The sequence below is a fragment of the Ascidiella aspersa genome, chromosome 1 (assembly GCF_963924565.1).
Source record: "Ascidiella aspersa chromosome 1, kaAscAspe10.2, whole genome shotgun sequence".
Classification (NCBI taxonomy): Eukaryota; Metazoa; Chordata; class Ascidiacea; order Phlebobranchia; family Ascidiidae; genus Ascidiella; species Ascidiella aspersa.
This window is the reverse complement of record NC_139447.1, coordinates 8,636,485-8,660,780: the sequence shown is the minus strand read 5'-3', so window position 1 is coordinate 8,660,780 and position 24,296 is coordinate 8,636,485. Positions and strand designations below refer to the sequence as shown.

Sequence of the window (24,296 nt, the reverse complement as noted above, 5' to 3'; positions counted from 1 at the left end):
TCAACTTTTTCAACATCAGTTCAGGCAAAAAAGTTGCCTTCTGATAATTACTAACCCTAGCGCTACGCAAAATTGCGCTTTTTAAAATTATTCGATAAGTTTAAGTTCTGGAGTTTAAACAAACTATAGTCTTATTATGGTTGAGCAAAAGTGAACTTACTAAAGCATGGAAAAGTACTGCCTGGATTTTTTTTAATTCCCAATTTAGATAAGGTAAAAAACAAAACGGTTAACGGGGAAAAGCTGGGGCGCAATCTTCGACTCGGGGAAAGTCTCGTGACAGAACCATATCGACAGCAGTAAACAAGCAGTAGAACTCACAAGACAAGTTAGCCTCTAGCGATTGCGTCAGAATAAATCGCGAAATGACGCAACCCGTCTGCGTTCTAAATTTACCCGCTCTCGACCAATCAGCGGCCTCCACGCTGGCAATCGCGTAAGGCCACCTCATCGCGTACGCCCAGTCTTTTGTCACAAGGTCGTTTCTCGTCGAAAATGAAGATGTAGTTGCGAATATAGTCGAAAGACAGTTATTTACCGTGGCACGTGTCGTGTAAAACCATCGATGCTACCCTTTTCGTGCTAAGAAACCTTAGAAGACTTGTAGTTTAGTGTTTTTTTAGACTGCTATTTTTTACCGATCGAATCCTGTCAATTCATTCAAAATGGCCCCGACTGCTACGCCGCAAACGATTGTGATTTCGCCCGACAGCAGGCTGATCACAATCCAGCACGCCCCCAAGTTGACCAAGATGGAAGTGCCCCTCACCACCCCCAGCCTTCCTAAATATGCAGTGGGCTTGTTTGATTCAGTTGGGCAAGGACCGAGAAAACGCAAGCGACTGACCCACTTGACACAAGAGGAAAAAGTAATGAGAAGGTAAGCCATATTTAATTTAATTTTTTAACAAAAATTTTTTGTAAGTTATTTTGTTTGCAAACAGTATCAAAAATTATCTTAAAAAAAAACTTTGTTTGTCACATATAAGATTTTTACACTCCAGTATGATTGATTACATTATACTTTAATATTTGAAATTAATTGTTATACTTGTGTTTAAACAGAAAATTGAAGAACCGTGTCGCTGCCCAAACTGCCAGAGATCGCAAAAAAATCCGAATGGAAAGCCTCGAAGAAACGATAAACAAAGTTCAACAACAGGTAACATTTTTACAACCTACGGCGCTGGTCTAGAATCCTACCACAACGTTGAAATAATTATTAAGCAATGCATATTATGTGGGTTAGGGTGTCGGTTAGTGTTTGGGTGTGGGTAGGTCAAGTAATATTGTTTAACACTATTACTGGACTCACCCAAACCCAAACGCTAACCGGCACCCTAACCCAAATAATGTTCGTTGTGGTAGGATTCTAGACGAGCGCCCAAGATACTGTTCTAAAACTAAAAAAATACATTTTACAGGCTTTAAACTGTAATTCAACGATCCTTAACAAAAAAATCATATTTTTTAATTTTCAGGCTAAACAGCTTTTGGATGTGAACTTGAGATTACTGGAGAGGACTGAACATTTGGAGCAAGAAAATACTGATCTCAAAAAACGGCTCGGTTTAGCCTTCGACAATTCCTCATCGATCCCTCAAAACCGTCTCGAAGTGGAAAGAATTAAAATTGAAATGGACGAAACTGTTACTCAAAGTGACCAGATGCTTACTGTCCCTGTTCCTGATAGTATGTTGTCTCCTGATGAGTCTGCAGGTAAAAAAATTATTCGCTAAAAATGACAGTCTTGTCAGAGGGTTTATATATGCTGGCAACCTTATTTTGGTTCGAGAGTTTGGGTGGGCCAAAAATTATTATTACATTTATTCTTTCATTTATTCCTTGCTTGCAATTTCCATTTTGACAACTTGATTTGTTACTGCAAAAACAAAAGTGGTAGGATTTAAGTGCCTATATTTAAACAACAATTAAAACATTTTAACACGCATTTTAAACTACACCTTCACTTGTTCCAACCATTTTTTATAAGATATTTTGAAAGGTAAATTGCACTATATATATATAAATTATATATGATCCAACTTTTGTGGGTTATTTTGGAATAGATTGTTTTTCAACTTATTTTTTTTGTGTTATTTACAAGCATGTCATATTACCAAAGCAATAATTCATGGTTAAACACAGCAATTTCTGAGTAGCAGCTAATTTTTTGGATCACATTTTTGAAAAGTACTACTTGCATAGGGTACACATTTCACAACTTATTAATTTATTTTGCGCAGTTGTTGAACTATTTATGTTTGAATTATGTATTGTTTGAAGGTTTTAACTTATTCACAATTCAAATCACCTTTTTTCATTTAATTGCATATATAGTTTGTAAGAACTTGACTAAAGGCTCAATTTTTGTCTTTCAAAATAATTAATTAAAAAAATGTGACATAATTTTCTTTTGCAGATGAAAATGAGCATCATGGAAGTCTGAAGCGAAAGGTCTTCGATTTTCAGTGTTTGAATGACGCGAAGCGCCAGTGCCTCACCGCCGTCGAGCGTGCATCCTCCGAACCCGCCGTGTCCGGAGCACACGTTATTGGACGACTGATTCCTCAGCAGCAGGACGCTGTCAAGCCGACGCCGATCCGCTCAATGGTAGTGATCCCAGCGCTGTCTTCGCTCCTTCAAACACAGAAACTCGCCGCCCAAGTAAAGACCTCCAGCGATTGCTCAAAGACATCAGTGCAGACTTTGACCAGGACTCCTTCCAGGACCTTACAAACTCTTCCACAGACAGATGTAAGTTTCCCTTTTTTCACCATTTTATTAGTGTTTTTATTTGGGCTCCACACAAGACTTAACTTTTTATATATAACATCTTACTAGCAGTAAAGCTTTGCATTCCCAAGGGTTGTAAGCTTAAAAAGATATGCTGCATTTAATGCGTTTTCTTCACCATACCAATTTATTTGTCAGCTTAAATTATCTGTGTAGTCCTGACAAAACTATGAACTAGTATTTACTTTCATTTGTTCTTTAGTTTAACACAAAGTCTAACATCTCCTTTTACTCCAAGTAAAACAGTCTAAAAATCAAATATTCATTTATCCTGTAACTGTATGACTATTTCTGTTAAACCTTAGTGGTAATTACTCTTTTAGGCATTGGATCTGACCGTTTAATCGAGTCAGTCCACGAACCAGTGACGCGGGAGCAACTTGACTCGATCAAGGAGCTAATCAACGTCGATCATATCTACTCGAAACCCGCCGAAGTTCCCCCAACTGTACGACAGCTTAAAGTCGCCAAAGCTCCTGCAGTCCGCGTTCAGCTCAGTCGCTCCTCGCGCCTCACAAAGCTTATCCGACAGCATTCCGGCTCGCCGCCCAACGAGCACCCAAAGCCCGCCGCCCTTTGTGAAAAGTCGTCGCATTCGCTCGACCTAACGAAGAACTCCGCCGCCGCTTTAGAGAGAAGCGGGCGCATTGAGGCCGCAGAACTAATCAACCCGCAGCCGATGCTTTGCCCCGTCAAAGTAGAGTCCGATCTGTACATGGACGATAGCTCAGAAGCGAGCAGCGTTCTTGACTTGGACAATTTGGACGCAGAGTTAGATCTGCTCCTTAACCAAACATCCGCCACGCCCGGCGGATTCCAAGGCATCGAAATGCCGCAAGAACAGCATCATGTCCCAGCTGTATCGGACCTAACATCGATGCTCGAAACGCCAACGACACTCGGGGAAGAGTTTTCCTTTGAAAACCTGGACTACTGTTCGTCCATGGACAACAGCGACCCCACGTCTAGCGAGCTGTTTCCTCAGCTCGCGTCATTTATGTTGTAAAGAAACTTTAAATCGTCGTTCATTCCTTCTCGTATAGCTTCACCTTACAGAGTAAATTATGTGCCCTCTTTTTCAGGCGGTGTTTATTTGTGAAAGGAGGTGGTTGGGGTTCAACCGATAGGCTGGGTAACATGTGCAATTCCCCGTGTACAGAATGGTGCTCTCTCTCGTGTCAAACATCTGCGGCTTCTTTTGTGCGTTTTTCTCTTTTCTCTCTCTCTTGCGCGCGGAGCAAGTTTCTGTCTTGATGCGATCGGCTTTTCATAAAAGAGATATATTCGAAACTGGCAATGGTTATTTCCATAGGGCATAATTCCAAAAGTATGTCTAAAAATACTTTTCATCAAAACGCGTTTTCTGAAAATAGCATAACAGTAGTTAAAACTAAGGCTTTGCTATAGTATTATTAGGGTCGATGTTTTATTTAATCGCACCCTAAACAGTAACAAAATAAAAGTAGGGTGCAATCCAGTGCGAAAAAGCATAATAATCGTGTATTGTTAGATCGCAAACTGTTTCTCTGAAGTTCAAACAATTGAGAGTTGACAGCAAAGGATAGGGTTTAGAAAGTATAAAAAGGTGAACTTTTCTATTTTCAAACTCACTAAAATTACTCATTTGACAACCGCGTTTCATCATAGATCAGTTTAATAGCCTTCATTTCAATAAAACCTAAACAAAACAATTGCTTTCAATATTTAAAATACGAAATCATCAAAAACAATAATTACTATTTAATTCTCTTTGGTTCACGAAAGACAACACAGCAGAAATAATATGGTAACCGTTTGTGTGGCAGCCACGGCCATGAGAGCCACGATGACCGTAATGGACCAAGAAGGGATTTTGTCACAACTTTCAGGTTCACTTATGGTAGCCGATTCAGGCAAGTATAAGAAGTTCTTCCGCGCGATGTCGCTGTTAAGTCGTGTAAAAACAAACGGATGTTGTTCCTGCAAAGTGAAGTAAACGGATTTATACATTTTATTATGTATCGCAGGTTCGTTTACTTTTATGGAGTGTTTGACTGGTGTATAAAATGACATTTGGCAATTTAGCAGATTGTTTTTTGTTTGCAAGATTTATGCCAATTTAATATTCAGGCTAAATTTATAGAAATATTCGAAAGAGCCCAAAATTTGTTTAAGTTGAGCTTTTCGCACTCCAAACATGAATTAATTGGACAGGTGTAGTTTAACATCCAGCGCGATGATATTCTTACCTTGGCGGGACACTTCAGATCGCTTATTCCCCAAGATGTTGTTTTTTCCCCAACTGGCTCCATCTGGTATCAACACAAGAACTGTTGTTGTATTGTTTGAAGTTCAGTTTCAATAACTTTGGCAAAAAACGTTTCTTAAAAAATCACGTTTCTTATAATTTGTTCTGTCAAAGTTTTATTCTCATGGCATTTCTTTATTCTATTTTTTACTTCAGTTTTTAAATTTACACCCACAGCAGCTCCTACAAATACTGTACCTACCATGTTATTCCAAATGTTGAGGGCTCCTAGGGCGTGACTCTTGTGACTGAAGTGAAAACAATCAGGAGAAAAATAACTGAAATCAACTTTGCCCTCCTTAAAAATAACTGCATTAAACGTTGTAAGTTTACAAAACATAGGAATGTAAATTCGACCAAGGCAGGCTTAATAAGATGTTTTTTAATTAGGCCTATTAGTTTTTGACACGGTTTTTCGTTTTCTTGAATTGTATGGAATGAACAGCCGTAAATCGTATTTCAATGGAGGTTATTTATAAATAACTAAATGCGGAATATGTACAAATATGGTTAAATAGTAAATTCTTGGGCGTTTGGTTATATGCGACTACCTCGTTTAAAGGAAGCACAGTGTTTTTGAAGAAGGGTTGCGCAACTACTGTGAAATCGTCTCTTGTGTCAAAAATTCCAGATCTTATCAAGTCTTCCAGCTGGGTCTGCAAGAAAATAAAGTAGATAATGCTTATACACTCTAGCCCAGTCTTCCATTGTTATCAGCGTCTGTTCGATGAAGACATAAAATAGTCTAATATAGTACTGCTGTGTCCCATATCTTTAAGATTGTGCATGGAGATAGTTTTTTGTTTATCGTTGACAATTATTGTGCAAAAATATTAGTCAAACACCAGTCCTGTATGCATGTGATTTGTTATAATATATGCAATGCGACCAAAATATACTTTCCTTGTATTCAATGTTCATTGACTTCCATAAAAGGCCGAAGTATTATTAGAGATGTCATTTTTGGTCCAATGACAAAAAAATGATCGGACAACCGATGCCAGGTGTTTGGAACGGTTATTATGCGATTCTTTTAAAACTGCTCCTATACATATTCAGACTTATAGGCTATACTTTAGTATCAGTAAATAAGAATTTAATACTGCGAGTCCTCCACTTCAAAATTCGTTTCATACCTGATACTGTCGGTTTATCTCGCGAAGCTCAGTATCGTTTGCGATGGAAATGTAGCGACAGAAAATTCGTTGTATTGGTTTGCAGAGGGGGTTGGCGTTCTCAGCACTCGCCACTTGGGGCAGAACATACATTTCCATCATCAAGGCAACTTGAACGATCGTCCGAGGAAGCTACTTGCAATTAAAACATATTTAATGTACATGAGTATTTTCAAATAGGCCATTGTAGCACGTGTGTGTATCGTAGTTCTTTATCAAAATTTAACAAATCAATGAACTTAATTTAAACAAAATAAATACAATTTGCATCAATCAGACATGCTTGACTGCTTGTGTATCAAGGTCAACCTCTGTTCTTTTTTTAAGTACGTTGAAATTAAAAGCGAGATACACTTTGTTTCGATAAAAACGATAGAAAATGTTAAGCATTGTTATAATTCAAACCACAATAAGATTTATAGCAAGACAAAAAACAAACAAAGCGGAAATAAAAAGTTTTTTACTTTATTTAACTCAGTTATTTGTAGAGAAATTTTTATCCGTTTTGCTTTAGATTCTGTTTTTGGTGACCCAAATATATTGCATGAAATGAGCACTATTTACCTGTTGGTGTAAAATCGTGATGGCCTTTTTGATTTCGTCGACGTAAACTTCGGGCAAGGTTCCGTTTGGGTCCAAATGCACTTGGCAAATGTCGTTAAATCCGATGAAAATCGAAACAAGCTTCCAGTCGTTTTCAAAGTTTGTTCGCTGACCAACAAGTTAACGAAAATAAAGAATTTACTTGCTAATTACAAATAGATCAAAATGCTCATCTGAAGTGAAAAAAGTGATAAACTTATGTTTTTTTTACCAGTAGTTACCACTAAACTTTATCGTGGCGAATAACGCCGCTTATAACTTTAACGCTGGCAGAAATCTTGTATCAATTGATATGTTGTCTGGTAGATGTAAGTCTTTTTAATACTTGTTATTCCGATCGTTATATATCTTACCCAATACAATTTAGCAGTTTCATTGTGTAGTATAGAGCATTTATAAACCCCTTGTGGGTGTAAGTTACGTACGTTGTCGTTTTTCATTGCCGAAACAAGTCGTCTTGCTTGGTTTGTCAAATCACTGGAAAACAACAAACGTGTAAGGTGTAACTCAACGTTTCACCTTTTTCGGAATTTTAAACAATTAAAGCAGGGTTATTAAACTGAGGGGCAGAGTATTCTCAAAGCTAGATTAAAATTTAGCCACTGTTCTTTGAATAATTGCAAAAATACAAAAAATGAACATACGCGGCTCTTGCACCTGGTACAGCCTCGTTGTACCAGTTTTCTTCGCTGCCTTTCTCATCGTAATCATTGCCCACAGAGTAGCCTTTGATTTCCGGATTAAACTTTCTCAGGATATCTGTACGGTTCAGAATTTTACACAAACATAAAAAAAAAATTCCAAAAATATTATTTTTACAAAAGAACTGAGAGATTTTAAAGATCGAAGATATTTCGGGTTAGCATACGTTATGATATTATCCCTAGACTAGGGGTGGGCGATTATTTTTTACCGTGGGCCGCATGAGAAACAAAAAATGTTGTGGCGGGCCGGGTCAAAATAGGATCTTAAATACACGGTATATGACGTCAAACCATGACGCTATAAAATAAGTAAGCTAACGAAGACCTGTTATTACTTTGGGAGTTGTGCGCAAATGCGCGAAGGGCGAAAAAATCGCGGGTGTTTTGTTTAAAATGCAAACTTTAATTCGATTTGGAGAGTGCTTTTATGACGCATTGAGCACAGATAAAATATATGTGCATTCCTTGATATTGTCAATTGCTTGTAGGCATTAACCCTAGGTTAAATAACTCAAGGTTACATACGTGAAAAAAAGCCTTTTTTGCTTTTAAAGCTTTCAGTGGCCGATGTGTGTTTCCTACAATGCACATATTGCAAAGACAGTACAAATCGAGTAACACAAACATGGCATTAACCACATTAGGTTGGAAAACGGCCGCTATACTAATGTACGTTCGTATTTTTAAAACGAAATACTTTGATCGAAGCGCAAAAAATTAATTTGCAAAAAAAAGGCTAAGTTTGACACCTTTTGTTTGAAAGAGTGTCGATTGCAGTGCAGAGGGCGACTTTTGTCTGTAAAGACGATCAAAAACACGCGAAACTTACGAGAAAGACAGAAGAGGTTCGCGCGAAGCCCGAAAACAATTTCCATTTTAGTCTATAAAACAGGCTGAAAATAGAGTTTGGCGGGGACATAACATAGATTCAACCCTGGAAAAAGTGAATTTTTATGTTTCAACAAAGATGTAGAAAGTCGCCCTGGTTTGTATTTTAAGAAAGTGAGCCGTGGGCCGGATTGGAATACTTGGCGGGCCGTACTTTGCCCAGGTCTGCACTAGACCCTAATTCATAGTTGTTAAAGTTTGCTTCTTTTTTGATCATTTTAGTCTTCTTTTTTGCTGATTTCAATCTGTTTTTCTGCTGTCGTTTTTCATTGTAATCAAAATCTGTTCCTTTTTATATTTTATTAGTATTTACTTTTTAGTGTTGACCACGATTAAGGATTTTCTCACCCTGCAACAGTATTGACAAAAATAGACCTAAAAGTACAAAGCCTAGAAAATATATAGAAATTATCCAAGAATATGACTATAAAAACTTTCTTGTGACTGTAAAACTTGCTTGTAACGTTATGTAACACATTTTTCTGACACCTGCTTTGACTCGTCAGTGGGCACCCGATTCGGTTTGTTTCCACGCTCGTAGCGCTCGTATAAGGATAATAATACTTGACCCACCCACACCCAAACACTAACTCTCACCCTAACCCTAATATTGTGCGTTGATTTAATATTGTGGTAGGCTTCTAGACCAGCGCCCTTTTTTAACTTTGTTGCACCCAGTCACCCGAATTTTGATTGGAAACTTTGGATATTGCGCGGGGGAGATGTTTTGCAGCTGAAAAAATGCGCGGCTGAAAATAAAATTTCGACTTGAACTTGCGCGGCTGAAAATAAACCACCAGGCCACCGAACGTTGTAAGTTGCGACATTATAATAAAATCACAGGTTTACAGCGTTCATAGAATACTTGAAGCACTAAGCAATTTTTGTTTGGTGTGCGGGCGCAGCTAAATATTTAAAAAGTTTGATAGTGTAGCATTTAATATGCAATATTACTCGATATAGCCTAATTTGACGTCACTATACACGTGACCGTTGTCCACTGATGCATGACCAAAACGCAGAACTGTGCGTTTTTAGCGTTTCGCAGGGGATTCTATATGATGCATTATATTATATACGTCTTATAAACTAGCGTTAACAATTGTTATGCAACTTCAGTATGCGGCCCGCCAATTTTTTTTGTGCTTGTTTTGGTCCTTGTACCATTTTAGTTATGCAGGCCTGATTTAAGGTGACACATTTTCGGTCATACACGAGTGATGAGTGAATAAATGTGACGTCAGTTTTACAGGAGCCATACTAATGTTTCTATTATGTTAATATATTCTCGTAAATAGTAAAGGTTGTTAAAGTCCATGTTTATATTTTAGCAGTATTACTCATTTTTAGGTAATTTAGTTCCATACAGAAGTTTGCGCGGCTGAAGTTTTGTGCGTTTGCTCGAGTCAGATTTGCGCGGCTGAACACATTTTCTATAAAATGCGCGGCTGTGACCGTGGCTGAAGGTGCTACTGCGCGGGGGATTTATCCCAGGCCAAAACTTTCCAACCAGGGCTTAACCTATACCCAAACCGAAACGCTAACCCGCACTTTAACCCAAATAATATTAGGCTTCAGCAACAATAAAATGATATGTTGTCTGGGTAGGCTTCAGCAACAATAAAAGTCTTTAATCTGCTATTTACTGGGTAAAATTATAAACATCGCATCAACTTGGTACAGTTATAAACTTTTCCGCTTTTATAATATCCAAAACTGTACAAGATAAAAAATCTGTAGTATGCATCGCTTGGCAACGTTTCGTTATGCATGATTAGTCTGCGCATTCGCTGTTCGCCTGTATCCTGTTCTAAAACAGTCCGCAACACATGTTCTAATACAAACGCTTCAAAGCCCCGAATTATCCTAATACGAGCGCTACAAGCGTTGAAAACAAATCGAATCGGGTGCAGTGGGGATGTTCAAAGTAAAATATTGGATCATTTTATTCGTTTTATCGCCCAAAGTTACGCCGCACGTAGGCGAGTGGCAAATTTGGTGAAAGATCTGTCGCTGTGGCGAAACAATTGCTGGGCTGCTATATATGTAGTCATGTAGTGCGGCGTCAGCGTTTTTTCTAGTGGCATATTACTTGCCGATAGCCCGATACCCTTCACCTAAGCATTAAATGTCCGGCAAAAGCTGAAACATTTCAACGTAAAACGCATAAAGTACGCCACAGGGTACTCAAGGTCAATTTTAGGCCAATATTCATCTAGCTTATTTGACAAAAAATAGTAAAGCATTAATAAAACGAAAATTAAGAAATCATCTCCGCGAATGTAGTGGCATCGCTTGGCTCAGTACAAAACAGAGCCGAATTTAAAATAAATGTCATTGTAAGACCAAGCTTTGTAAAGACTAACTAAGTTAATTTAAATTAAAATGACTTATTTGTTAATTTTTTAGCAAGGTAGTGCATGCGTTAGTCATGAAGAAGTAAAACAAGTGAAAAGACGTTAAACACAATGCTAGGCATTTTTTTAAGCAGGGTGCTACGAGGGTTGAGAACATTTCAAAGGGGGCGACGAATCATAAAAGGTTGAGAACCACTGGCTTAAACCTTGTGTTTCCTAATAGTGCTGATAAGCAAAACCGTGTAATTATTTTTCATTTAAGATGGTTATAAGTCCAACAATTTATGACTTATTTTAGTAGTGTGTTCTTATGTTTGTAGAACTGTGATTTAGATGCGTTTTTTGTCCATTTTAAGCATTGTGCAGCTTTCAGCAAACCTTGGGGCAATAAAACGAACAGTTTGAACACTAATACCCACAAGTGCGTCAACTAACCTAACCGCAAATGCCCGAACTTGTTACCTAACGAGGCAAGCATGCGATAAGCGCCGAACAACGGGTAATAATTAATAAATAACTTGTCTGAATATTCTAGCTTAAACCTTACACTTGGTAAAAAATTGACTTCTGAATGAATCAAATAAAGGATATGTCTTGCTAAATGTCCGTTGCAAACCTTAATTTGTTTGGTCGATATATTTTGGCCATTCTATTTTAGACTTACTGCCAACTTACTCGTCAAAGTAATGGAACTTTCCAAAGATTCGTCCCCGCCAATGAGCCAGGATAAACCCCTGTTGTGAATCCCGACATCTAACAAGTTTGTGGCGTTGGCACCAGTACCGGCCTTAACAAAAGTCAGCTAAAACCGCGTGTGCAACAAACAAGTACTATATTACAGACAAACAACAAATAATAGTGGGGTGCAGTGTTTTGCTGCTACTTAGGATCGCTACAAAATATTCAGTAAAATGTTCGGCGTTTAGGGACTTTTGACGTATTTTTAATAGTGTTGTGGTGAAGTAATAAATACTTACAGTGATGGAATCACCCAAAGCTCCTATCACATCAATATCACGTGGTTCGAGTGTGTGAACTGCAATGAAACAAAAAACTTTTCCGATTGATATCAACTTTTTATCAGGATAGGTTTCCTGCCATTAGTTGGGTCAACACAATTTTAATCAATTTGCCCTTGGCGCAGTATTTGCCCCTAAAAACGTTACATAGAGATTTATCTTGGCCATTGCCCAATTTTCCAATTGGGCGTTTTAAGAATTAGCAAATTTTTAAGTAACGTTATTGCTATCAGCAAAGCAGCAAGGACATCCAATTATATAATATTGGCGCTGAGTTATCACTTATAAATGAATGATTTTATGGATTACGTGTTGACGATAAAAAATGAAATCATTGTCTGTGTGGGCTGGTTGTCGGTTACGATTTAACATTTGATTAGATATCAGACATTCTTTATCACAATAGGTTAACCACAGGAAAAAATGAACTATCATCCTTGGACATTCATGTTTGATGTTCGCGTTTGGGCTAAGAGGTTTTAATCAACAATTCACTCAATTTAACTCATAATAAAATTAGCTACGAGCCTTCAAACCTGTTGTTTTCTGTGGTTTTCCCTGAAACTTGACGTCGAAATGAAATGTTCCCAGATTGGATTTCAGATCTGATGACTAACAACAACATGTCACGTTATAATCTGCATATTATCACTTTATGATATCAGTTTAAAATACCGAAAACCTACCGCACCCAACAGAGTCTGTTCTAATGCCAAGGCATCTAGATTTTCTCGAACAAATTTACGTTGTTGGTGATCTAAAATATATAAAGAAAAAATGCGGAACGATAGCAATGTAGGCCTAAGTTTTGGGTAGAAATAATATAAACGATTTTACCAAGATGATGGGAAATATCTTACGTAATATGTCGGCCTGTTGTTGCTTTGTTGATCCTATTGCAATAAGAATAACCAACTTCAATAAAATACCTTTTCGATAGAAATACATGATACCTGGTTTCCTAAAATACTGATTGAGAAGTAAATCCCACAACATGTCTAGAATATTTGTTTATTGTCGTCTCTCGTCTACTGTATATTACAGAATAGACTGCCTACACCGGATTAAAATTAACAATGCAAACTACAAAATATACCGATCGCAAGTTAACGTAGCAGTATAACGCCAAAAAACAAAAAAGCTTGTTGTACATTGTATCACTCACATAAGCCTATGTCTGAATTTTAGCACCTCTCTTTTATATTGTTTGCTCGTGATAAACATTTTCTAAATAACGCGTTCAATTCCAAGGTTTATTATTGTATAACAGAACAACAACATTAGATTTCAAAGTAAATAGTTCAACAGTTTTTGATAACTTTATTTGCCTTGTTTGCCTAAAATACCAACCATAAAATATTTGCGTGTTTATTACAACAAAATATTTTTTTAATTAAGTATAGCCTAATTATATTTGAAACGATGATTGTTTGTTGTTTTCTAGTAATTTTTGTTTGCTGTTTTTATCGCTTTATACGTCTTGTATTATTAGCTATCTTGAGGTTTTAAAAAAGTAGTACGTTCCCCTTATGACAGTGGTTCTCAAAGTATGGGTCGCGACCCAAACATGGGCCTCTATGGTGGAAGTTTATATGAAATTTTAAAGAGTAACTGAAACTGCTTGCCTATTTCAAACCTGGCATAAATTTGTTGATTTTTGCGCTAGTGGACGTTATGCATTATATCATAATTAGTATTCTATGATTATACTAGCTTAGCTAATTTTTTTTCTTAATGTGGTCAGGTGCAAGATATAACTTTAATTAAAATGGTACCAGGTGGTGGAGTATGTCAGCACATTGCTGCTCAAAAGAGTAGCTGGACATAATGGCCAATAGTAGTCTAGAGTAGGCCTATAGGCTACACCAGGTCCAGGGTGGTCCAAACCCAGGTCCGCAGCCCGCAACATCATTGTTCGTGGCCGCGAAGCAATGCTGAATTAATTATTGCATGCGCACCGTTGAAGTTGAATCAAAGAACTCTAAGTGACCAACGGACAGTAAGCGTGCTGCAATTGTATCAGTATAATTACATATTTCCGGTTATAAACCATTTTTTTCGCGATAAAATGTAATTTGGCGATTGTGTAGTTTGCAACACCTCATTTCAGAAAGGTACGCATGGTTTCCGCAAATATTCTACGCTTATAAAACGCAGTCTTCTAAATTAAAAGTTTTGTCAAATACGCAAATTTTTCGCCCCTAGCACGCATGTAGCACTTTATGTGGCCCGCAAAGAATATGCAAGAAATATTGTGGCCCACGATGCTGTCAAACTTGGACCACGCAGGGCTACACAATGCAGTTATTTAAAAAATATGGGAAAATCTACAGCTTGCTTTTAGCATGTAAACAAGGTTAATTTGTTTCTCATTTGTATATGTAACGTGATCACATGGCATAACGCGCTAATTATGTTTTAGGGATTTTTCATGCCATCCAGGGATTTTTTAACATAGCTTTAGGAATTTTCTGGTTTTGATTTGTGAGAGCCCTGGTTTTGATGATGGCAGCCAGTGGCGTAGCCAGCCGAAAATTTTTGGGGGGGGGGTAAAAAGTTGGAATATTTTGTTTAGCTTTTGTCATTGTATTAATTGTCGTAACGAACACAAATACCAATGCTAGCAAACCGTTTCGAGCAGCAACTGACTGAATGTTAACGCAATACTCAAAAACTACTCAAAGAGCAAAAACTGAATGAAGTAGTAAAACTACATTATTGTATAGCAAACGAAGTAGTAAAACTACATTATTGTATAGCAAACGATATATTAACTACATCGTTTGTGACGTAACAATGCATGACAATTGAAGGTGTGGCATGCCTGTGATCGACTTTTGTGGTACTGCTCATAAATCCTACCAAACAAATTATTAAGAGTAAATTATTTATAAATTTTGGGGGGGGCCATGGCACCCCCCTGGCTACGCCTATGATGGCAGCCTGCTACAGTGTTGCTAAGACTGGTGTAAGCGGTAGCCGCAGTTGCTCGTATTACACACATATACCTCAGAATTCTGTTTAACTAGCGTTTTTTTTAAAGTAACTGATAAACTTTGATTAGAATTGAGAATATTGTGTAATATTTATTCGCAATTTGAGGTCCTGAGCAGAAACTCATCTATTTCAGTTTGCGCTATCGGTTCGTTTCTTTTGATACTAGCTATATGTTTTGTTTCTTTTAACTAAGTTATTATAGTTGCACTTGCAGGTAGTATTGGTAAAAGTTAAAATCAATCATTTGTTTGTAACAAATCATTCTTTCATAGAACATTGTAGGCTACTACATCTGGTTGTTTATGTGATTTTTCTATTTCATGCATGTCACTAAAAATATTTATTTTCTAAATTTAAAGCTTGGGTCGTGAGATGTACATAAAACTCAGATTTGGGTCGCGCTCAAAAAAGTTGAGAACCACTGTCTTATGAAAAACCTTTTTCGATAGGTGGCGCGTTATATATACAGCTTAAGTTTTTATGCAATGTTTGTTTTCGTGGGTTTAAAATGGAGACTGCTATTGCAACGTTAGTAAATTAAAAAAAGAAGGGTTTGTAAGTTTAAAAGTGAAAATTGACGTCAATTTGAAGGATAAATATAAGTGTCAACAAATTACCATAAGTAAAACCCTTTGGTTCACAAAAGACAACGCAGCACGAAAAATATGGTAAATGTTTGTGTGGCAGCTACGGCCATGAGAGACACGATGGCCGTAATGGACCAAGAAGGGATTTCGTCACAACTTTCAGGTTCACATATCGCAGCCGATTCAGGCAAGTATAAGGAGTTCCTTCGCGCGATGTCGCTGTTGAGTTGTGTAAAAACAAACCGATGCTCCTGGAAAGTGAAGTAAAAGGATTTTATATAGCTGAATAACGAAGATCACATGTTTACATTTTTTGGTATTTGACCACCGTATAAAATGACATACCAATTTAACGAATTTTAACATTAAAATGCCTCTAATTTTCTGGCTTTGAGTAAAGTATTAATTCCACACACTGTGAAAGTAGAACGAAATCTTTAGCAAGATTTGTGCCAAGTTTATAATTGAAGCTAAATTTTTTAGAACTTAAAAGTAATTGAATTAAGCTCTTCGCATTCCTAACAGTAACTAAATATAAAATGGTCGTTTAACATCCAGCGTGACGGTTTACAACCTGACCGGGACACTTCAGATTACTTATTCCCCATGATGTTGTTTTTTCCCCGACTGGCTCCATCTGGTATCAATACAAGAACAGTTATTGTTATAATAAATCTTAATTAAAGTTCAGATTCATTAACTTAGGAAAAAACCATTTCTCAAAAATTCGCGTTAAGTATAAACTGGTTCTTTTAAACTAACGCCTACAGCAGCTCCTACTAATACTATACCTAACCATGTTATTCCAAATGTTGAGGGCTCCTAGGGCGTGACTCTTGTGACTGAAGTGAAAACAATCGGGAGAAAAATAACTGGCATCGACTTTGCCTTCCTAAAAAATAACAGCAATCAAAGTTGCAAGTTTACAGAGGTCCAGATATTGGAACGTAAATTCAATCAGGATAGGCATTATAAAACTTTTTTTACATGTATTGAATGAACAGCCGTAAAACGAATTTCAATTGAGGTTATTTATAAGTAACTAAATTCGGACTATATTTAAATACGGATAAATATTACCTTTACCTCGTTTAAAGGAAGCACAGTGTTTTTGAAGAAGGGTTGCGTAACTACCGTAAAATCGTCTCTTGTGTCAAAAATTCCACTTCCAATCAAGTCTTCTAGCTGGGTCTGCAGGAAAACAAAGTAATATAATGGTATAAACGCTATAGCCGTCATACAATGTCTGTTCGTAGAAGACAGAAAATATATCTAAGACTTTGTTTAAAGATATTTTTTCGTATACATTTAACCATTATAGTATACATAAATTAAAACAACCCCAGTCCTTCATATAGGTATATATGTGATTTGATACTTTTAAACTCATAATATGTATAATCTGTTACCAAGCCCTTAAAATCGTAAACATATATTATACACATTGTGTATATGAATGTTTCAGTTGATGATACGGGATGTTGATTCCCCTTAAATCAGTTTGGATGTACGAATAGGATGTATCAGGCAAGGGTGCTATATGTTCGTTTCTCGACCAGCTACCAGTCTGCTTATTTTAGTCGGTAGTGCGACGTTCCCGGTTCGGCCGCGGTCGTGAGTTCGAATCTCACAGCAAACTAGTTGATTTTCTAGCCTGGCCTTGCTCGGTCAAAAATCTTAATTTGGCAGACTGATTTCGGAAGCCTTTCCAGAAGAGTCATGCGCAGATGTGAGTTTGTTTATATTGCAATGCGATATTCACTGACTTTTATAAAAATGCAAGAATTTTTATAATGCCTAAGTTGAGATGTCATTATGCCTAAGTTGAGAATGTCATTATTTTTTTGAGATATCTTTATTGGTTCATTAATAAAATACTGATTGGACGACCCAGCGGTTCCCAAACTTTTTGCCTGGTTTATAACCCTTTGCAATTATTTTGATATTTCGCGGCCCTACAAAATTCAAGAGTCAGTTGACCTATGTTTCTTGTAGTACACAAGTGCAGTAAGGATTCTTTCTAAAGTAACAACTTTCCAACTAAAGCGAACGATTTGCTGATAGCAGGTAGTACAGCATAATAGATCCTTTATGGTGTCACAAGAGAAATCATAAAACACACAATATTATCGAATAATAAAGCATAACTGAAGACAATAATGATGACATATATTGTTAAAACATTCGCTAAAGCTTAATGTTGAAAAACTTAAGAACTAATTCTCCTTGCGTACCCTCTGAAACTGTTGTACGGACCCCAGTTTGGGAACCGCTGGGATAACCCATGTCAAAAGTGGTAATTATACGATTCCTTCGGCACTGGTCACATATTCTGACTTTTATTACTCGTAGAAGTAAAAAATAATATATACTGCGTGTCACTGACTGCAAAATTCAGTTCATACCTGATACTGTCGGTTTATCTCGCGAAGCTCAGTCTCGTTTGCGATGGAAACGTAGGGACAGAAAAGCCTCTGGGTTAGGTTGCAGAGGGGGTAGGCATTCTCAGCTCGCGCTACTTGGGGCAGAACATACATTTCCATCATCAAGGCAACTTGAACGATCGTTCGGGGAAGCTAATGCCAATTTAAACAGAGTTAACATCAGTGGTGGGATTCAGCCGGTTCTAAAGAGCCGTCTCACGAAATTTTATGAGTTTAGCGAACCGGTTAGCATTACTGGTTACTGCCAATGCATTTTTGCAACTTATCTGATACATAGATATTTAAGATCCAAGTAGTTCGTGTGTTTCGCGAAAAAATTGCGACTATATTTGTTTTAAAATGCAAACTTTAATTTAGATTTAGAGGGGGTCGTAAAGCATTGACCATAGACAAAAAAAAATACACTGCCTGATATATTGGCGTTTATCCAGTTGTGGGGCGCGTTGACTCAAAAGAATTAAGATTAAAAACATGGCATTAACTAAATTAGGTTGACAAAAGGTGAGTCGGTGTATTTCAGAGTTTAGAAAACGGACGCTATTTCGTTCATATTATAAAGACGGAATACTTTCGACGCGCAAAAATATACAAATATTAGGCTAAGTTTGTTAAACTTTAGGGGGGAGGACGCTTTTTGGCTGTAACGTTGCCAAAAATCGAGTGGAACATACGAGAAAGTAAAAACAATTTCCGTTTTAGTATTTAAAACAATCGAATTTGGCGGGGTCACGACTAGATCCGTCCCTGGAAAAAGTGTTTACGATACAAACAAACATGTAAAAACTCGCCATTGTTTTCGCTTAGACTATGTTTTTTAAGTAAAATAAGCCGCGGGCCGGATTAAACTGCTTTGGCGGGCCGATCCGGCCGGCGGGCCGTATGTTTCTGTGATGGAGTGTCTGAAAATTCCGTTGTTGCGTCATAAGTACAAGTCATGAGACGACTGCTGCTTTTTAGCGTGGATGTTAGCAGTGATGGGATTCAACTGGTTCGAACCATTCGCGAGAACCTTAGGTTGCATCCTGTTATTGCAAATACTTTAATTATTTGCTGAAAAATATGACTTTTTGTAACAGAACCGCCTGAAAAATATGACTTTTTTGTAACAGAACCGCCTTAAAAATATGACTTTTGTGATAGAACCGGCTGACAAAATTGTGAATCCCACCACAGGTTAATATATATAATTAAGTTTTAAAGGCCATTGAAACGTGTGTGTATCGTATTTCTTAAACTAAGCTCGTTTAAATTGTTAAAATTTACAAACTAACGAAACTAAGTTCGTTAAACAGTTTAACGAACATAGTTTAAACAAAATAAAGACATTTTGTATCAGTTGAGCTAGACTTGCGTGTTTATAACGGTCAACCTATTTTCTTATTTGTGTAAGTGCAATAAAACAAAATTTAGTTTGCCTAAATAAAATTGATAAAAATAGTGGTATATTGTTATAATTCAAATCACTTATACTAAGACAGAAAAACAAGCAAGGCAGGAATAAAACGTTTTTTTATTATTTTTTATTATTTTTTTAGTTAAGTTCGTCTGTTTTAGCGATCCAAAGATTTAATATAAAAATGACATTATTACCTGTTGGTGTAGAATCGAGATGGCCTTTTTTATTTCACCAACGTACACTTCGGGCAAAGATCGGTTTAGGTCCAAATGCACTTGGCAAATGTCGTTAAATCCGATGAAGATCGAAACAAGCTTCCAATCGTTTTCAAAGTTTGTTCGCTAAACAATAAGTTCGGGAAAATAATAAATTTACTTGCCATTTGCCAATAGATGATGGAAAATGCTTATCCCGTGTAAAAACTAATAAACTGATTTTTGTTTTCCAGCAGTTACTTTTTTATCGTGGTTAATAACGCCGCTTTTAGTTTTGTTCACGCTGGCACCAAAATTTGTATCGATTAATTTGTTGCCTGATAGAGCTAACCTTATTTGAAATACTTTTTATTCTATCAGTAGCTTACTTATATTGTGTAATATATAGCATTTATAAACCCCTTGTGGGTGTAAGTTACGTACGTTGTCGTTTTTCATTGCCGAAACAAGTCGTCTTGCTTGATTTGTCAGATCACTGGAAAACAACAAACGTGAAAGTTACAATGCTACGCTTTTGCTCTATTTTCATGTAAACCTTTCGAGTTAGAATTCCATAACCAACATTAATTTAAAGATTCGGTAAAATTTAACAAATTACAAGCCTTGGTTACGAAGCGATTACTTTTTTATATTTAACTAGTCCAATTCGAAAAACAATTGATGATGATTCTTTTATTCGCGACTGTTTGCAATTTTTTTTGATACGGAAAAGTAAGAAAAATTACATATATAGATATTTTTAATAAAAGATACACACACATATGTGTTCAACAACTGTAATCTAGCCCTTATTAAGCTATTAAGCTGCTTTTAGTCCAACGATTAGGGCCTGCGATGGCTTTCAGGGTATTATATATTTTCAAGGTTTGACTTTGGTGACCTTTAAGAAGTTTTAGGAGACTTTATTTTAAAAGCACTCTTGCAAACTGGTAAAATTTGCTCAAAGCTAGATAATTTTAACCACTTGTCTTGGAATATTTGCAAAAACAACAGGAGATGAACATACGCGGCTTTTGCACCAGGTACTGCCTCGTTGTACCAGTTTTCCTCGCTGCCTCTTTTGCCGTAATCATTGCCCACAGAGTAGCCTTTGATTTCCGGATTGAACTTTCTCAGGATATCTGTACGGTTCAGAATTTTTAAACAAACATAAAAGATTATTATTTTTTTCAAAACAACTGTAAGAAATTTAAAATATGAAAGTTTTTTTCGGGTTGACATGCGTTATGATCTTGTACCTAATTTATAGCTGTTAAAATTTGCTCCTTTTTTCGATCATTTTAACCTTTTTTATGATTACAATTGTATTTATGCAGTCGATAATTTTTCTAATGTAATAAAAAAATGTTTCTTTTTTTTATTTTTCGTTTTTACTCCTCTTTCTAGAGGTATTAAAAGCCCACTACGTAAAACCACTACGACAACAGGGGAGAATCCCGGATTTATGTTAAGCCTAGGGACATGCACATTTTTACACACATTATTTTTTTAAATTGAGTGCAATAAAGTACGGTTATTAGTTACGCGGCCCACAACTAAATGATAAAACTAAACCATTAAAAAGTAGCTCGCGTCCCACTAAAAATGTATGGTTCTGCGGTCCACAGTTTGACGAACAGACCTCTGACCTAAAGGAACGAACTCTAGAAAATATATAGAAATTAGCCAAGAAGTACCTAAGTTCATTATAATGATTGTGTTCCTCAAAGATTTGTTGATCACATACTGTACAGTGTACAGCTCATAAAACCTAAGACCGTATACAAATACAGACCAGCGAAGTATGCAGGGCATGTGTTCAGCTACGTCAATCTAACAAACAACCTGTACGTCAAACGCGGTTTCCGCAAGTCTAGAGCTCGAAATTAACGCAGCTAAGCCGTTCTCTTTCAAGGCGTAACAAATGCACTTTCCCAACTATACAGTTCAATTTAAGTTTGATATCCAAACAACGTAATTAGAAAACTTCCGGAAGTATTTTTTTCCGGTAAATGCACTGTTAAAGCTTGTCTACAGCTTAATCCTTCTTTTCTTTATAGTGCCAATGAACAAAACCGTGCTTCTCATTTTATTTAAGATAACAGTTATTAGACGAACAAATTTGGAATTATTTCGCTAGTTTGTTCTTACGCCTGTAGAATTATGATTTATATACGATTTTGGTCCATTTTGAGCATTGTGCAGATTTTTAGTAAACCTTGGCGCCGTAAAACGAACTGTTTGAACACTACTAACCGCAAATACCCGAACTTATTGCCGAACGAGGTAAGCATGCGATAAACGATTTAAGGGACAAACTAACGTATCTACACAATATTTAGGCCTAAACCCCGCACTTGATTCAAATTTGACCTCTGAATGAATCAAATAAAGGATATGTCTTGCTAAATGTTAATTTATTGCAACCCTTTATTTTTTTGTCAATATTTTTAGGTCACCCTACTTTACAGTCACTACCAACTTACTTGTCAAAGTAATGGAGTTTTCCAATGATTCGTCCCCGCCAATGAGCCAAGATAAACCCCTGTTTTGAATCCCGAGACCTAATAAGATTGTGGCATTGGCACCAGTACCGGCCTTAACAAAAGTAAGCTAAAATCGCGTGTGCAACAAACAAGTAGGGTACTAATTTAGAAACTCAACAACAGAGATATTGCGCTTACAATAGTGAGCTGCAGTATTTTACTGCTACTTAGAATCGCTACAAAATTAGCGGTAAAATTGTCGGCGTTTAGGGACTTTTACGTATTTATTCAATCTCAACTTAAAATTTTTAATATCCCTGTGGAAGTAGGAAATACTTACAGTGATGGAATCGCCCAAAGCTCCTATCACATCAATATCACGTGGTTCGAGTGTGTGAACTGCAATGAAACAAAAAACATTTTCGATTGATATCAACTGTTTATCAAGCAAATTACATAAAAGTTTATGTTGGCTATTGACCAATTGGGCGTTTTAATATGGCCATTCCAATATGGCGTTTTATGAATTACCAAATTTTCTAGTAAGGTTATCACTGTCAGCGAGGCGGCAATCATACATAGAAATCATCTAATTACACAATATTGTCACTGAGTTACCACTTATAAATGACGGATTTTATGGATTACGTGCTGATCATAAAAAATGAAATCACTGTCTGTGTAGGTTAGTTGTCAGTTACGATTTAGCATTTGATTAGATATCGGACATTACTTATCACAAGTAAACCACAGGAGAAATAAGCTATCATCGTTTGGCCATTCATGTTTGCTGTTCGCGTTTACACTATAGTGGTTTTAATGGACAATTCGCTTAAGTTGACTCATACTAATATCACCTACGAGCCGTCAAACCTGTTGATTTTTGTGGTTTTCCCTGAAACTTGACGTTGAAATGAAATGTACCCAGATTGGATTTCAGATCTGGTGACTAACAACAATTTTTCACTTTAGAATTACCTTTGTAAGGTGAGTTTAAAAAGCCGAAAAACATACCGAGTTCCATAGAGTCTGTTCTAATGCCAAGGCGTCTAGATTTTCTGGAACAAATTTACGTGGTTGGTGATCTAAATAAATAAATAATTTACGCTAGCAATGTAGGCATACCTTTTGATACAAATAATATAAATTATTTTAACCAAGATAATGGGAAACATCTTACCTAATATGTCGGTCTGTTGTTGCTTCGTTGATCCTATTACAATAAGAATAACCAACTTCAGTAAAATACCTTTTTGATACAAATACATCACACCTGGTTTCCTTAAAATACTGATTAAAAAGGAAATTCCACAACCGACTTCCCTGTATAGAATATTTGTTCATTGTTATCTACATAACAGACTAGACTGCCGATCTGGGAAAAAAATTAACAACTCAAACTAGAAAAATAAACCGATATTAATTAGTTAAAGCAGCAATAAAACCCCGAAAATCAAAACTGCTTGTTGTGCACATTGCAACTCTCATATAAGCCTATGCCTGAATTTTAGCATCTCTTTCTTATATTGTTTGCTCGTGACAAACAGTTTCTTCATAAAGCGTCTAATTCTCAAGGCCCGTTATATAACTGCAGAACAAATTATTTTTGATAAGTAGATAGTTGAACCGCTTTTAGGTAATTTGCCTTGTTTGCTAAAATATCAACCAGAAAACCCCTCCTTGGTTTTATCCCAAAATATTTTTAGTGAAGTATAACAGTTGTCTCCAACCTGTGCGTCCCTGTAACATGACATATGCTTATGCTTGTGCACAGGGGAGCTGCAATTTATTGTTGAAAACAAATTGAGATTTTTGTTTTCGTACGTGTGTTCAATTTAGGGAGTCGAACCGTTTGACTTTCCCGGTTCAGGTTAGGTTCGGGTTCAAGGATTTTTTCGAAATTCGGTTCAGTTCCGGTTTCGGTTCGGAGGAATTTAAAAGTTCCCGTTCAGCTCCGGTTCGACCATCGTTATTTCAAAACCGGTTCATAAAGTCTAGTTCGGATACAATATAAGTTGCGTTAAATTTTAAAACGTGGGTGGATAAATGTAAAGAATGATTTTTGAATTGTAAGTCATTTAATCAAAGATACATGACGTATTTAAAAAACAGCAACTCATTACTGAAATATCTAAAAAATATAAAATCAACGTTTTTTATTCAATGTTCATATTTTTTCATAAAATTTCGAACAAAGCGTAACTTGGCTCTGTAAAATAGAAGTAGTGATGTCATGCTGGAGCGAACCGCTCATGTTTACAGGTTCGGGTTCGGTTAAGTTTCAGGTACTTTCAAAATGTTCGGTTCAGTTCCGGTTCGGTTCCTTAAAATCTTACAAAAACCGGTTCAGGTTCGGTTACGGT

The 24,296-nt window shown here is 36.7% G+C and overlaps 3 protein-coding genes across 3 annotated transcripts; 1 reads left to right on the top strand and 2 right to left on the bottom strand.

Moving 5' to 3' along the window:
- The first annotated feature begins 454 nt into the window (after positions 1–454).
- LOC146167076 (uncharacterized) lies at positions 455–4,108 on the top strand. The gene is made up of 6 exons (XM_083381290.1): positions 455–880; positions 1,066–1,162; positions 1,482–1,719; positions 2,423–2,534; positions 2,576–2,757; positions 3,120–4,108. The coding sequence occupies exons 1-6, from the start codon at positions 666–668 to the stop codon at positions 3,800–3,802; spliced, it is 1,527 nt and encodes a 508-aa protein (XP_083237416.1). The 5' UTR covers positions 455–665; the 3' UTR covers positions 3,803–4,108.
- On the bottom strand, positions 3,875–13,655 carry LOC146167075 (phospholipase B1, membrane-associated-like). The gene is made up of 13 exons (XM_083385415.1): positions 13,605–13,655; positions 12,366–12,441; positions 11,788–11,846; positions 11,486–11,597; positions 7,506–7,620; positions 7,287–7,338; positions 6,823–6,969; positions 6,220–6,390; positions 5,635–5,739; positions 5,286–5,381; positions 5,025–5,087; positions 4,588–4,755; positions 3,875–4,045 (listed from the first exon to the last, which is right to left on the bottom strand). The coding sequence occupies exons 1-13, from the start codon at positions 13,653–13,655 to the stop codon at positions 3,875–3,877; spliced, it is 1,386 nt and encodes a 461-aa protein (XP_083241541.1).
- A 1,808-nt stretch (positions 13,656–15,463) lies between these two features.
- On the bottom strand, positions 15,464–22,957 carry LOC146167074 (phospholipase B1, membrane-associated-like). Its single transcript, XM_083385404.1, has 11 exons — positions 22,948–22,957; positions 22,274–22,332; positions 21,934–22,045; positions 20,475–20,589; positions 19,892–19,943; positions 19,448–19,594; positions 17,819–17,989; positions 16,500–16,604; positions 16,210–16,305; positions 15,988–16,050; positions 15,464–15,664 (listed from the first exon to the last, which is right to left on the bottom strand). The coding sequence occupies exons 1-11, from the start codon at positions 22,955–22,957 to the stop codon at positions 15,464–15,466; spliced, it is 1,131 nt and encodes a 376-aa protein (XP_083241530.1).
- Between the last annotated feature and the right edge of the window lie 1,339 nt (positions 22,958–24,296).

Excerpts from the sequence above, each read along its gene's own strand:
- LOC146167075 (XM_083385415.1), bottom strand. The coding sequence starts at position 13,655 with ATGTCCAGCTACTCTTTTGAGCAGCAATGTGCTGACATACTCCACCAC. Across the intron at positions 7,621-11,485 it reads AAGTTCCATTACTTTGACGA|ATATCCTGAGAAAGTTTAAT; the intron begins GTAAGTTGGCAG and ends TGAACCGTACAG. Across the intron at positions 7,339-7,505 it reads GTACCAGGTGCAAGAGCCGC|TGATTTGACAAACCAAGCAA; the intron begins GTATGTTCATTT and ends GTTGTTTTCCAG.
- LOC146167074 (XM_083385404.1), bottom strand. Across the intron at positions 20,590-21,933 it reads AAACTCCATTACTTTGACAA|ATATCCTGAGAAAGTTCAAT; the intron begins GTAAGTTGGTAG and ends TGAACCGTACAG. Across the intron at positions 19,944-20,474 it reads GTACCTGGTGCAAAAGCCGC|TGATCTGACAAATCAAGCAA; the intron begins GTATGTTCATCT and ends GTTGTTTTCCAG.
- LOC146167076 (XM_083381290.1), top strand. The coding sequence starts at position 666 with ATGGCCCCGACTGCTACGCCGCAAACGATTGTGATTTCGCCCGACAGC. Across the intron at positions 881-1,065 it reads GAGGAAAAAGTAATGAGAAG|AAAATTGAAGAACCGTGTCG; the intron begins GTAAGCCATATT and ends GTGTTTAAACAG. Across the intron at positions 1,163-1,481 it reads TAAACAAAGTTCAACAACAG|GCTAAACAGCTTTTGGATGT; the intron begins GTAACATTTTTA and ends TTTAATTTTCAG.